Source organism: Gopherus evgoodei, chromosome 2 (genome assembly GCF_007399415.2).
Source record: "Gopherus evgoodei ecotype Sinaloan lineage chromosome 2, rGopEvg1_v1.p, whole genome shotgun sequence".
Classification (NCBI taxonomy): Eukaryota; Metazoa; Chordata; order Testudines; family Testudinidae; genus Gopherus; species Gopherus evgoodei.
In genome coordinates, this window is record NC_044323.1 from 258,299,917 (window position 1) to 258,312,878 (window position 12,962).

Here is a 12,962-nt window from a genome sequence, read left to right on the forward strand (position 1 = left end):
TGAGGTGCAGAAGTGGGACTGCAAGAACTGCAAGCCTAAATGCCCAGTCTTGAGGGAGAGAGATGCAGGTCTCTGTCCAACAGAGATGACAGCTAGGAGCCTGAAACCTTAAGTGGGTGCCCTCGAGGAAGACTAGAGGCAAGAGGTGGGCAAGGTACAGCTAATCCTGAAACTGTGACAGATGGCTCATTAGCAGAAAAAAGTATAAAGTCCAATGTATGGAAGTATCAGAGGGGTAGCCGTGTTAGTCTGGATTTGTAAAAGCAGCAAAGAATCCTGTGGCACCTTATAGACTAACAGACATTTTGGAGCATGAGCTTTCTTGGGTGAATACCCACTTTGTCAGATGCATGTGGTGGAAATTTCCAGGGGCAGGTATATATATGCAGGCAAGCTAGAGATAATGAGGTTAGTTCAATCAGGGAGGATGAGGCCCTGTTCTAGCAGTTGAGGTGTGAAAACCAAGGGAGGAGAAACTGAAATATATGGAAGCTGATTTTAGACAAATTCAGACTAGAAATAAGGTGCATATTTTAAAAACAATAATGGTTATTACCCTCAAGAACAACTACATAGGTGGATGTGGTCAATTCTCCATCACCAGAAATCTTTAAATCCAGACTAGATATCTTTTTTAGAAAGATATGCTATAGCTCAACCAGAAATTATGGGCTTGATGCAGAAGTTACTGGGTGAGGTTCTTCAGCCTGTGTAATACAGGAGATAAAACTAAATTATCATAATGGTCCCATCTAGCTTTAAAAAAAAAATTGAATAGTCTATCTTAGAAGCATTGTCTATTGACTAGGTGGTAGTATTTCCTCTGAGTCAGTGCTTATCTAATGCTTCATCACAGCATGTTTTTAAAAACTGTAGTTTTAAAAGTGTCTCATAACAAAACCTATAGAAAATAAAGTTTTAATGATTCATTCTCTTTAATTTGCCACTGAGACAAGAATCACAACTTTAAATTTTCAAGTGATATAAAATAGATATTTTAGAAGACTATACTGAAAGTACTTTATTGAAAAATTAAGATGTTGGAAGTGTCTGGCTACATGACGGGTAAAACAAGACATTAAAAGTTTAAAATTTTTTTCACTTTTTTCAAAAAAACTTACAAAATACACTAAGTTAATTTAAGATATGTACATGAGAAATCATCAGCTTAATTATTGGGCAAAATGACAATATTACTTTCAAAATATGCATAATTAATAAAAATATAGACAAGATCAAAAATTGAGAGAGAGCAGGGAAATCTAATGTTCCTGATAAATTTAGAGTCGTTTTAAATTTCTCTTGCTTTGGGCACTTCCTGGAAGAGCATCTTTTTTATTTTGCCGCTTTGCAGATGAACTACTGCATTCTTTTGATCCGTGGAAGGTGCACAAACACAAAATACAGAAGTCAAATGCACAGGCTTCTCGGCTACATAGTCCCCTTTTCTTTAAGGGCTGATACTTAGCTGGGCACTGACACCTTGGACAAGGTTTTAAAGCTTCATCAATAAAAAGGGTTTTGGCAATCTGTGTCAAGAGGGGAGAAAACAACATTTAATACCTGCAGTTCTTGACTGCACATCTTAAGAAGTCTAAGATTCGTCTTAAGAAATCTTTATTTTCAGTGCTAACACCTGACTGCATTGCTTACCTTAAGGTACTCTTCCTGTTTACTAGTTGACTGGGGAACAGAACTGCATCCTGTAGGTGTTAAAAGCTCATTGCAAGAAGGTGGTGTTTGTGACACAGCAGTTTTAGCTTGAGCTTGAACAGGTCTTAGAGCAGATCTACTTAGAATATTAAGTCTTGTGGCAGCATCTTCAACATGCAAGAGACATCCCTGTTACAGATAATGATTATAAGAGAAATCATCTTAAATGAGTACCAAGATAACTAGGGCTTTGTTTAATATAGCTTTGTTTGTTTTTGTTTTAGAACTATTTTTATTTTTCACAATAAAGAGGTACAAAATGTGTAAATTTCTTCAAGTACAAGTTTAGTATTTAATGGACAGGTGGACAAAACAGGAGGAAATACTGTGGTCTATAAATATCAGTTCAGGGTGACCAGATCGATTCTCCTTTACCACTTAGAAGACCTCATCTCTTCCTGCAACTCTCTCCAATATCTTTCCTACTTCAGAAATCTGAATAGGAAATGCTTCCAACTGCTTATAGGATAGCCACTTCACATCAGGTCACTTTAAGGAATCCCTACCCTAGGGGTAAGTTAAGCCACAAAGAAAAAAAACCAAGTCAAACAATTGGGAAGGAGTCACAATTTTAGTCTTACTGGACCTGCAAGCAGGGATTAAAATGGAATAAGAAAAAAAGGAGGTGTTGAAATGGGGCATATGAGAGATTAAGAGGAAGGGACAAGATTTTAAACCCAAAACCTGGTTCGCTTTAAGTTTGTTATAATTTGAGAAAAATCCTATTGATTCCAAGTACTACATGTTTTAAACATTCTCCTTGAAGTGTGGCTAGAGTAAAAAAGACTAAAAATGACATTTTTTAAACTCAGAATAGGTCTCTGCATGTATTCTGAGTCATACCTACTGGGTAAAGATTTTACAACTCTCATAGTCAGCTGGGAGATTCCTGCAGTTTGCTAGGCTCTTTACATTCTTTCCCCCTCCCCAAATCTTTCCAACAAGCCCTATATTTAGAAAAATACTCCCTTTGGGAGACACATTACCCCAGCTTCCGCCTTCAGCTGTTTTATGTACAGCTTTCTCCTGAGATATGCATTTTTGTCTTGTATAACAATTTCACGCCAGTTCTTGCTTACTTTCCAAATACTGAAACAAAACAAAAAAATATCATCCACCTTTTAAATCTTGCTTAAGTTTTTACAAGTGGTATAGTTAAAGACCCTAATACTAAAAATTAACTCCTTCAATTTTATCATGACAAAATGAATCTTGATCATTTTGCAGAATGTTGCAATATACTGTAACAAACTCCACTTTACAGACTTGACTTGAAACATAACATTGCCTCACATATTCTTCTCCATCATCATGTGGAATTAAATACAGGAGATGGGGTAAGGGAGGGCTCATCTCCTGAGACAGAACACAAGGTAAAAAATCATTGACTGCTTTGCATGAGGTAGGAAAGTGGGGCAGATTGAGAGCTGAGGGGAAGAGGGTTGGAGAAAAACTAGGGGGCTGGATCAGAGCTGCTGAGCATGGTGGGGGAAGGGCTGGAGGGGACCAAGGTGGAAGGATTGCATCAGGCCTGGGGGAGCTATGGCTGGACTGAAGGAGGTAGAAGCTGAGGGAGAAGCTAGGTATCTGGATAGGCAGGGAGCTGAAGAGGAGCTAGGTGACAGGGGTGAGGGGGCTGGATTGAGGCGGGGGGGGGGGGAAGAACTGGAGGGAGGCGAATTTTGGAACTGGGAAGGGGGCCCCTAACCTATTATAACACTAGAAGTCTCTGAGGTCTTGTTATGCTACTGATATTTCTTACTAAACTAATATTTTAGACTTACAACAAAATATTGCACCATCATAAATTGGTGCGCTGGGAAATGAGCTGAGCTTAACATTTATTAATATTTTCACTGATTACCAAAAAAAAAGGGAATTAATACCCTAAGTTTTTATTATTAGATAGAACTTAATTACAAGTGACATTTTTTCATCTCTTTGTTACTTCAAACGCATCAGTAATAAATTAATGTTATTTTTGTTACATGGGAGTAATACTGTTCAGGCCATTGTTCTAGCTCCCCAACTCATTAGCAGGGAAAAAACCCTTATTTTCAAAATTTTGAAAAAAAAGAGTATATAGTCGTATTTCTTACCTGCATAGGCTTTCCACAGTCAAAGCACCTAAAACTATAGCAAGAATATGTTTTAAATCTCTGTATTTTAATTCTGTTAAAATATCTAATTTTTCAAGGCCCATTTTCTTGCCTATGAGTCCAGCAAGAATGTATTCTAATACAGACATTTCAGCTCTTTCAGTGTTCTCCAAGAGTCCATTTTGCTCTGGTCTTTTTTTTTTGCTTTGCATGAAGATTTCATGGACTACTTGTAAAGCAGGTGTTCTTGATAAATCCCCAAGATTTAGAATCAAATCTCCACTATTCTCCTCATTAAAAACCAATCCACTGTTTTCACTGTCAGGGTCTCTTACTACTTTTAATTTATATTCTGAATTAATTAGCTTAGCATCATAGTCTTCCTCTGTCTCTGACTGTGAACCCCGTTCCGGAAGGGTGGATAACCTCCTCACTCGGTCTAGTTTTCTTAACTTTCTTTTAGCATCCAGAAGTTTGCAAACTTCCTTTTGTTTTTGAAGGAGTTCTTGGAAAGATCCCTCATGATCTGAAGAAGAAACTTCTGATTTATCTAAGCCAAGGGAATTAAACCCACTGTCTTCAGGCACTGAAAGGTCCAAGTCACTTACCACATGAGAAGGGGGAGTATTTGTGTCAAGTAAATCAAAGTTAAAATCTGCTATTAGGTTGCTGACTGGAGTCAGAAATTTATCCTCATTTGTCTCAGATAACATACAAGATGCAGGGGTTCTAAGCAATTCCAGGTAGGTGCTTTCATCACTAACGCTCGTAAGGGCACTATCACTGAACTCATTAGGAGTCTTATCAATAATAGTGTCCTTAGAATTATTATGGTGAATTGGAGATAAACATTCAGGTTCTGACAACAAGTTGTTTTTACATTTGGAATCATCTACTGTAGAAGTCCTTTGCTGTGAAAAGGCACGCCTCAATTTTTGGCAAGCAGGACTAAACTCCTCAGTTTTTAAAGTGCTAGTAGCTAGAGGTTTGTATGTGTTATCTCTTGGAGAATATGAAGAACTTTTTGAAAGTCTTTCTTCAAAACTGAGAACATGAGATAATGTTTTTCTCCTACTGCAATCCAAAGAATTGGCTTGTCTTTCAAAGCATCCTACAATGCCTCCCAAAGCAGTTTTAGACAGAAGCAGTCTCCTACGCAGTGATGAGTCTTTTTTACTTACTTTAGGAGTTTCAAAATAATCTGTAGCTACATTTGCCTCTTTTCTTTCAGATAAGGAGATAGAATTCTTTCCATTTTCGATGGGAGACGACACTGGAATTACTAAATTAGGGTGTGAATGTTCAGAATACTCATGCAGTAATGATAGTTGTCTTGCACTCAGTTCATCTTTATGTTCTGCATCAGTATGATCAAAGCTAGGGTCTTTTAATGATACATTATATCCACTATCATGAAATATGGAGGTGGAACAAGAGTCTTTAAAGCTGGAGTATTTCACATTGTTGCTGGGAGAAGTCAACCTTCCTCTTTTAAGAATAGACAGCACTGAGCGACTTTCTGACATCTTTCACTTGGAATTTCTCCGATTCTGTAAAAAGTGAAGACAGCATTTTATCTCTAGAATGAGCCATAAAGAACTTATTTTAAATACAGTTACCAATGGATATCAAATTATATCTGAGATGATTTCTTTTCATTTAAATATTTTCACCATCAAAATAGTAACCATAGTGAAAAATATTTTTATTGCATCTCTGTGGAAACAGCACTCAAACTCTAGCATGATGGATGCACTATTGATATTTAAAAAAAGATCAATAGATAGTAAATATTTTACCGATGTAAAATAATGGGGATGAACAGCTTAAAAAACATGGCATAAGAGAAACGAAGTAAGTGAAAAAACACATCTGATTAGATAGCTGATTTACCAATCATCATCACCATCCATGGAGAATGGGTTCAGTCTGATCATAGACAATTGGCAAAATTTTGGCCCCATTGAGGAGAATAGCAAAACTCCTACTGACTTCAATAGGGTCAGAATTTCACCCTTCATGTACATAGAGTCCCTCTACTTTCTGCCAGTTTAGTTCCTGAGAGCCAACAGGGAATTGAAACTCATGAATTAATCTATTTTATTAGTGCTGATGGAAAGATGGGGGAAAAAGAAAAAAAACTGCCACAAAGGCTTTTGGTTTGTTTAAAGAAAAAAGGAGTCCTGGTGGCTGATAATCCTAACTAATTGTCTAGAGAGTCAGCAAGGTTCCACAGATTTATTCAGATCCTTCAGTCCTTCAACACTGGAAACAGTTGAGTTCCAGTTACACAAAAGGGACAGCCTAGTGTTGGTCACTACGCTGCTTCAATACATTTTCTTTACAACTTTGAACAGAAACCACCAAGAATTTCTGCTCAGTCTCTTGGTGATCTGGGGTAATACAGCTCCTACCTTGTGATTATACAATTTATGGGCACTGAAGAACTAATTAGCCTTCTCCCCATGTATGTGGGAAGAAAAAAATAATCTGCCTTATGGTAATCAGTTTTTTGCACCGTCAGAAAGGACACATTCTTTTCAAGGGAACTACAGAGGCTCTTAGGTACTTATGTGATTTCTCTCTGAAGGATATGATTACCTGAGGCATTGATTGCTATTTCTATAACAATATAAAAAAGTATTCCCTCTCCTTCCCAGGTCAGACTGGCAAGGACATAGACCAGGTTACTATTTTGCAGGCCCAGGACACAGCTGACATAAGAATATTTTGAATAATTTAACCATAAGGACAAAGATCTCATGAGCGACCAAAGCTAGCAAAAAGTTATACATCTTTTAATTCCGAGCTTTGCATTGGTGTATAATAGTTTCTAACTCTAGTAAATTGGGAAATATACCTAGAGATTGTCACTGGTCTCTCATATCAGACAAAAATATGTCTTCATGGGCCATTTACCAGAGTGGGATGTCTTCAGTGTATGAAGAACCCTGAGCCAGTTGCGCCTCCCACTACTAGAAAAAAAGAAGTTGTGCCACCCTCTGTTATGCAGAATTATCCTTTGATGGATTTGGGGCATTGAATTACCCAATATCCCAAAGATGAAAGGTTATTTTTTGTGTGTGTGTTTTTTTTAAATTCCATTTGCTAGTGGTGGATGTGTAAAGAGGAGAGTTTTTCTTTGTAGTAACAAGGCCACAGCACACAGTGTTTGGGGAACTAACGTTTAGGTAAAGGGCAAGGATAAGGCAGACACAGAGTACTGGCAGGTGATGAGGCAAAAAACTGAACAGTAACATGGAAGATAGGGTTTTACCAGTAGGATAATAAATGCTTGTAAGCGTACGTTAGAGTAAAGAGGAGATGATACATGAACAGGCTTGTATTGGGACCAACAGAGGGGGAGGACCACATGCAAGAGGTCCAAACACCTCCAGAGTAAGCAGATCAGAACAGGACACAGGGATTTGGTAGACCTAGATGAACATGTTGGGAGTGCTCAGAGCAGAGCCCCTACAGAGTACACAACAGAAACATGCTGAGGGAAGCAATATGAATCAGCCAGATGCATTAAAAGGCACTCTGCCCGCAAAAAGATGCAGAAAACCTTCTAGAAGGGAAGGAGACAAATCTGTTTTAGACTTAATAGTTTTAAATAGCTTTTAAAATAGCCATTCAAGGCTCCAATATTGCAAAAACTTAGATACTGTACAAGCTTACCTTTAAACACATTTATAGTTCCATTGCATTTAATGAGACTATGCATGCACTCAAAGTGAAGCATGTGCATAAGTGTTTGCAGGATCTGGGCTTTGCTTTCCAATACAGTCAAAATACAGCGGGAAAGGTGGAGGTGTGGGGTGGGGAGGACAATATTTACTTTTAGCTCTAACATTACAAATAACTGAAAGCAGAGGATATCAAAAGCTGTAATTCAGATGCTATACTTTTAAAAGAAGTAAAAGTTGATCATTTCTCTGTCTCAAAGGTATAAAAAGGTGTGTGGGGGAAGAACTCATGTAATACTGTTACAGAAATCTGAACTGGCAGAGAGATAAGGAAAAAATTATTTTTGTCACATTAAAATAATATCCCAAAGCACTACAAACTTAACCAAAAAATGTGGGGGAGGGAGGAAAAGGGGGGGCGAAGAGAAGAGCACTTCTGAGCTTCTTATACACTTTCTTGGATTGCCAACACTATATATTCTTAAAATTGTAGGAGAGAAGCACTGCAATTGAGCAGACAAACAGAACATGATCCATTATCATTCTCAGTAACACTTCCTAACCTGCACTACAATCTTGCAAACCTTTATGCACGTATTTGATTTTTATTTCAGTGGGAATACTTACAGTAGTAAAGTTCAGCTTGTGCATAAGATTTTGCAGGATTGAGGGCATAATGTTGCAAATCCAACATTAAAGGGGAAAAAAAACCTTTTCAAAACGTACTAGTATACATTTAGGCATCAAATTCATACAAAGCAAGTCTCATTTCATTTGAGGATTGATATCTCCCACTGGAGTGAAATATTTTTTCTTGTAATTCAGTGAGACAGTTTAAACCTCCCTTAGTAAAACTTCCTTTTTTCAAAATTTTCTTTATTCAAGTTATTCTAGATTTGGTGTTTTCATAAGAGAGTTCTCTTTTAACAAAAGGAAACATGTTTAAATCCAATAATTTAGTAGCCTAATGATACTTAGATGGTACACTTCACTTTTCAACCATAGATCTCAGAGTACTTTGCAAAAGGAAGCATCATTATCCCCATTTCACATGTAAGAAAACTGAGGCATGGTGAACCAGTGGCAGATTAGGGCCATGCCCATTGGTCCCAGCGTATGGGGGGGAGCTGGCCAATTGGGGCTCATGCCCCAAACCACTCAGCACTCCTGCAGGGAAGCTGGGTCAGGGCACTGGGGCTTACCCTGCTCCAAGCACCTTCCTGCTGGGTAGGGGAGCAAGCTCCCATGCCCTGACCCCACTCCCCGGCAGGAGCACCAGTGGCTCTCAAACACAGTGGCTCTCAAGTGGTGATCAATGGACCACCAATAAGCCACAGAGTGCTTCCTGACAGTCTACAGAATGAAATATTTAGAGAACCAAGCTATGGGAGGATTAGGATGTCTAGAGAGGACAAGTTCCATGTGGAGATCCCTCTTATGAAGTGGCTCAAGGGCAATGATTACTGGGAAACAAAAGAGCATAATTGCTAGAACAAAGAACTGCCACAAGCTTCTTTTAGATTAGTAATACAAAAAGTGTACATTACCGGCATCACCAAACTTATTTCTGTCCTCCTTTCACAGTGCACCTGCTATTTTCAACAAAGGGATGGAGAAGCATTCTTGGTAAAGAAATGAAGAGTCTTTTCCGGTATTTAAATCAAGTCTGGTCTCTGCAGCAAACAAACTTTACCTGAAGATGCTCCTACATTCATCAAGCTGTGCAAGTATCCCAATCTAATTGACCCCAAATGAGTCATTACAACCCAACAATATTAATTACTCTGGAGGATGCAGTAGCTAATCCCCCCCTGCACAATGGATATGCTACTTACTCAGCTTTGGGACGCAATTAGAGATCCTGGGCTGACGAAGTACTGTGTGATGCGAACAGCCGTGGAGGGCAAAGGCAGGAGCAAAAACAAATCAATGCATTCCAAAGGTATTAGGCAGCTCAGAGGCAAAATATGTTTAAGTCACAAAACAAGTGATTTAACCAGTTAGTCTATGTATTTATTAGCTGTAAGCTCCGCGGTTAGTGCCCGCAACAGCAGCAACGAGGCTAATTGACTAGACCAACCACCTAAGGAATAACACCTGGAGGACACTCAGTCACCTTGAATGATGGGCCCCAGGAAGGCAGGAGCTTCACCCCCGCATCCTTCTCCGGCAACTCAGTGGGCAAAGGGAAATCTCTTCCCCACAATCATGGGGCTTCTCCGAGCGGGGTCAATGGGGCTGAGCGATAGGGACTGAAGTTAACAACATGCTGCAAGCGGGACTGGGAGCAGTGAGGGGCACCGACCCTGCAGTCCCCGCGGGGCGCTGCTCTCTGCCTCCTGGCGAGGCAGCGCCGAGCCTCTCTCCCCCCAGCCCCACCGCGTTGCCCTGGTGAGGAGCCGCCGCCTCCTCTAGCCAGCACTAGTTCCCCGCATGCGGCTGCTGTTGGTTTCCCTCGCTTGGATTTGAACTGCCCGCCCTTATCAACCGCTGTAGCTTTCCCTCCTCCCCCTCAGTGCTGCCTTCTGGCTCGGGGGGCAGAGCAAAGAAGGGCCCAGGAGCAAACCCAGTAAAGGGAGTGGGAGATTACCTCTGTAATTCCCCTCCACCCCCCAGTAGTCAGTCAGGAAATATACAGTGCGTGTGACGGGGTCGGGGGCATCTGAGGGAGCTCTGTTGCAGAGACCGACCCCCATACTTCCAGGACTGTGTCCCTCCCCATCCCCACTGCACCTTCGGAGGCTTTTTGCCTCCTCGTTTCCTCCCCTCGGCTAGGCTCTTTTTCCTACTTCTTCCCACATGTGTAGGGCTGCTGCTTCTCTCCCCCTCTTTCCCGCACTTTTCTATGCTACATCTCCCCCTTCTTCCCCCAGCACCTCCAGTCACCCCAAGCGGATACTGCTTCTCGAGAGCCTGTCTGAGGTGACGAGGCTTCACCCTAGTGCGAAACCTTTAGGAGCCTAGCTTCGAGCGTGGCCAAACAAAATGTTTTTTAAAGGAGCTAAGCTCTGTCTACACGACCAATATATCTATACTATAGAAATTGACTTGAGTTGGATGATTGCCAATTCACTCAAATTAGCCAACACATTTGTACCTGATAGTCCCGCGACAAACATTTGTGGAGTATCCAGACTAGAAGTAAACATGACATATCAGGGTGATTTAGACTAATAATATATTCACCTCAAAACAAAAAAAAATCTCATATCTTTCTCTTTTATAAAAGGTGTGAAATAATCAGCTTTCCAAAAAGAAAAGCAAGTTTTTTTAACTTTTATATGCTGAATATTTAAAATAAATGAAGCAGTGAGCATTTTTAACCTTACTCTTCACACACCCCTCCAACCTTCTTCTCTTACAGATCCAAAGCACATGCTTTTGGCACTTAAACTACACCAAAGGGAATGTCCCAGCTAATTACACATGTCAGGGCAAAGTTTGTAAGGAACATGTTTAGTGTCAACTCTTGACACTAAACTCAACTCTTGAGGCTTTTTTCAAACCCCAAGTTCTCTCAAGGGAACAAGTTAGATAATTAATCAATTTATTGCTTAATTTATTAAACCTCATTTTCAATCAAACTATAAGGTTAAAGTGACTTTTCTTAAGGTTGAATTATGAATAAATTACCTTGACAATATGAATGGACCCTGAAGGAGCAATACTGGAGGAGGACAATTTATGAGTTTGTAAAAAACTCTAGTTTAATGCACTTAAAGTGTACTGGAAAGAAATAATGACTGAGCTAATTGGAAGAGGCTGAATGGACACTGCTGATACTGGTTAAGGACACTTACAGAGATTGGCTGGGTAAATCACCACTTTTTATTGTTAGTGTGTGACTGCAAGAGTGCACTTTAAATTTTTTCCCTCTATCAAAAATTCTGGATTATTTTAAGACTTGAAGTTTTGGTGGGGAGAGAATTTTGGTGCTATGGTAAAAATAAATATAATAATAATGGAAAAGTTATTATACATGTGAGTTGTGTGAATCTTAGCTCTGTTTTTACAGTACATTTCCTACTCCTTTGACAATATTTTAAAGATAAATTCAAATGTAGAAAACATTTCAAAAAGTTTGATAATTTAATTGGACGAAACTAAGTTTCTTTCAGCATTCTGGAATGCTGGTAGAATTCTTAATGGAAGTGCTGAATGTGCACTGAATGTTCTACAAAATTTATTTAGTATTTTGTAGTGGAAAATTTAATTATTGTGGCATTGAGATACCATGGCTAAAACTACATAATGACCATCATATACACAGGATTTATCCTAAAATTTGTGTTGAGCTTGTGAATAAGAGAGCAGTTGGCTTTTTTTTCACATTTTAGTTTGTGACTGCTGATGTATGCACTGAAACTGTTGAAAACTGATTTGATAACAAAATCCTATTCTTTTGCATTGAAAATATATTTGTATTTTAGCTTGAAAGTTTGTCTTAATTAATGTGGGAGAATATGGTAAGACACACACAATATACCTATATTTTCATTTACTTGATCTTTCTCTGTGGAGCTTAAGTGATATACTTCTGAAAATAAAAAGGAGCTTCAGGCAAAGACCAGCCATCCTTGAGTTAAAATTCTGCAGTCATGTGATCATGTCTGAGTCACATGTTTGCTTTCCACAAGCTATATAGACCAGCTCAGGTACAGTCAAATATATTCTGAGGCCAGTAGACTCCAAATTCATTGCAACTTGTAGTTTCCTTTGCATTTGCTTATGCAATCCATGTAGTTATTTATATGGAAGCTTATATTTCATCATTTTTTTCCTGTTTTCAAAATGAAAAATGGTGATACTCCAGCATCAGTTGCCTCAATTTCCCTCGGTGTTATGTGCTCAGTAAGCCAGATTCACTCCATGCTGGTGTGGACAATAGTGCAGAGATCAAAGGGTGGTGGTGGCTTGCTGGGTACTGGCCTAGCACCCTTGCACAGGTTGAGGCAGCCCTTAATTTGCATCCCTGCTGCAATCACCCTTATGAGCTGTTGTGCAGTATTTCATATTACTCGAAGTATTGGTTTGCCCTTGCCATGGCAAGCCTATCTCCGCTAGTCCCTGAAGTATCCTCCAGAATGATCCCTGCACTGGGGAGCTCCTGCAAGAGAAAGGTGACACTGCTATGCCATCTCTGTGACTTCTTGAAAGGTCCCTTAGTTCTAGGATGGTGGTGGGAAATTCATGACTGCGGTACACCTGTATATTCCCCACAATATTCTTTTTCTTGTTCAGGAGACTGATAGTGTAATTGCACTAGCATATTTGTATTCTTATGGTTTGTGATTTTCATCCACACAGATTCATCTTTATTCTCCTCTCCACTCAGAAATTTTATCTGATTACATTCTGAGGAATCTATAAACTTAAATGCACATATGTATCATGATCATAAAAGAAAACGTGATTGTAATGCATATGTGTAAATCAAGAGAGTTGAGAGGGTTGCTGTCAA

At 39.4% G+C, this 12,962-nt stretch overlaps 1 protein-coding gene across 1 annotated transcript; it reads right to left on the reverse strand.

The window, feature by feature from the left end:
• Nucleotides 1-1,280: 1,280 nt before the first annotated feature.
• FBXO43 (F-box protein 43) lies at nucleotides 1,281-5,351 on the reverse strand. Its single transcript, XM_030549464.1, has 4 exons — nucleotides 3,813-5,351; nucleotides 2,700-2,802; nucleotides 1,654-1,842; nucleotides 1,281-1,529 (listed from the first exon to the last, which is right to left on the reverse strand). Exons 1-4 carry the CDS (start codon nucleotides 5,336-5,338, stop codon nucleotides 1,281-1,283), a joined length of 2,067 nt encoding a protein of 688 aa, XP_030405324.1. The 5' UTR covers nucleotides 5,339-5,351.
• Between the last annotated feature and the right edge of the window lie 7,611 nt (nucleotides 5,352-12,962).

Coding starts and splice junctions, on each gene's coding strand:
- FBXO43 (XM_030549464.1), bottom strand. CDS start 5,338: ATGTCAGAAAGTCGCTCAGTGCTGTCTATTCTTAAAAGAGGAAGGTTG. Junction 2,803..3,812: donor ACTGTGGAAAGCCTATGCAG/GTAAGAAATACG, acceptor GTTTTGTTTCAG/TATTTGGAAAGTAAGCAAGA. Junction 1,843..2,699: donor AGCTGAAGGCGGAAGCTGGG/GTAATGTGTCTC, acceptor TATCTGTAACAG/GGATGTCTCTTGCATGTTGA.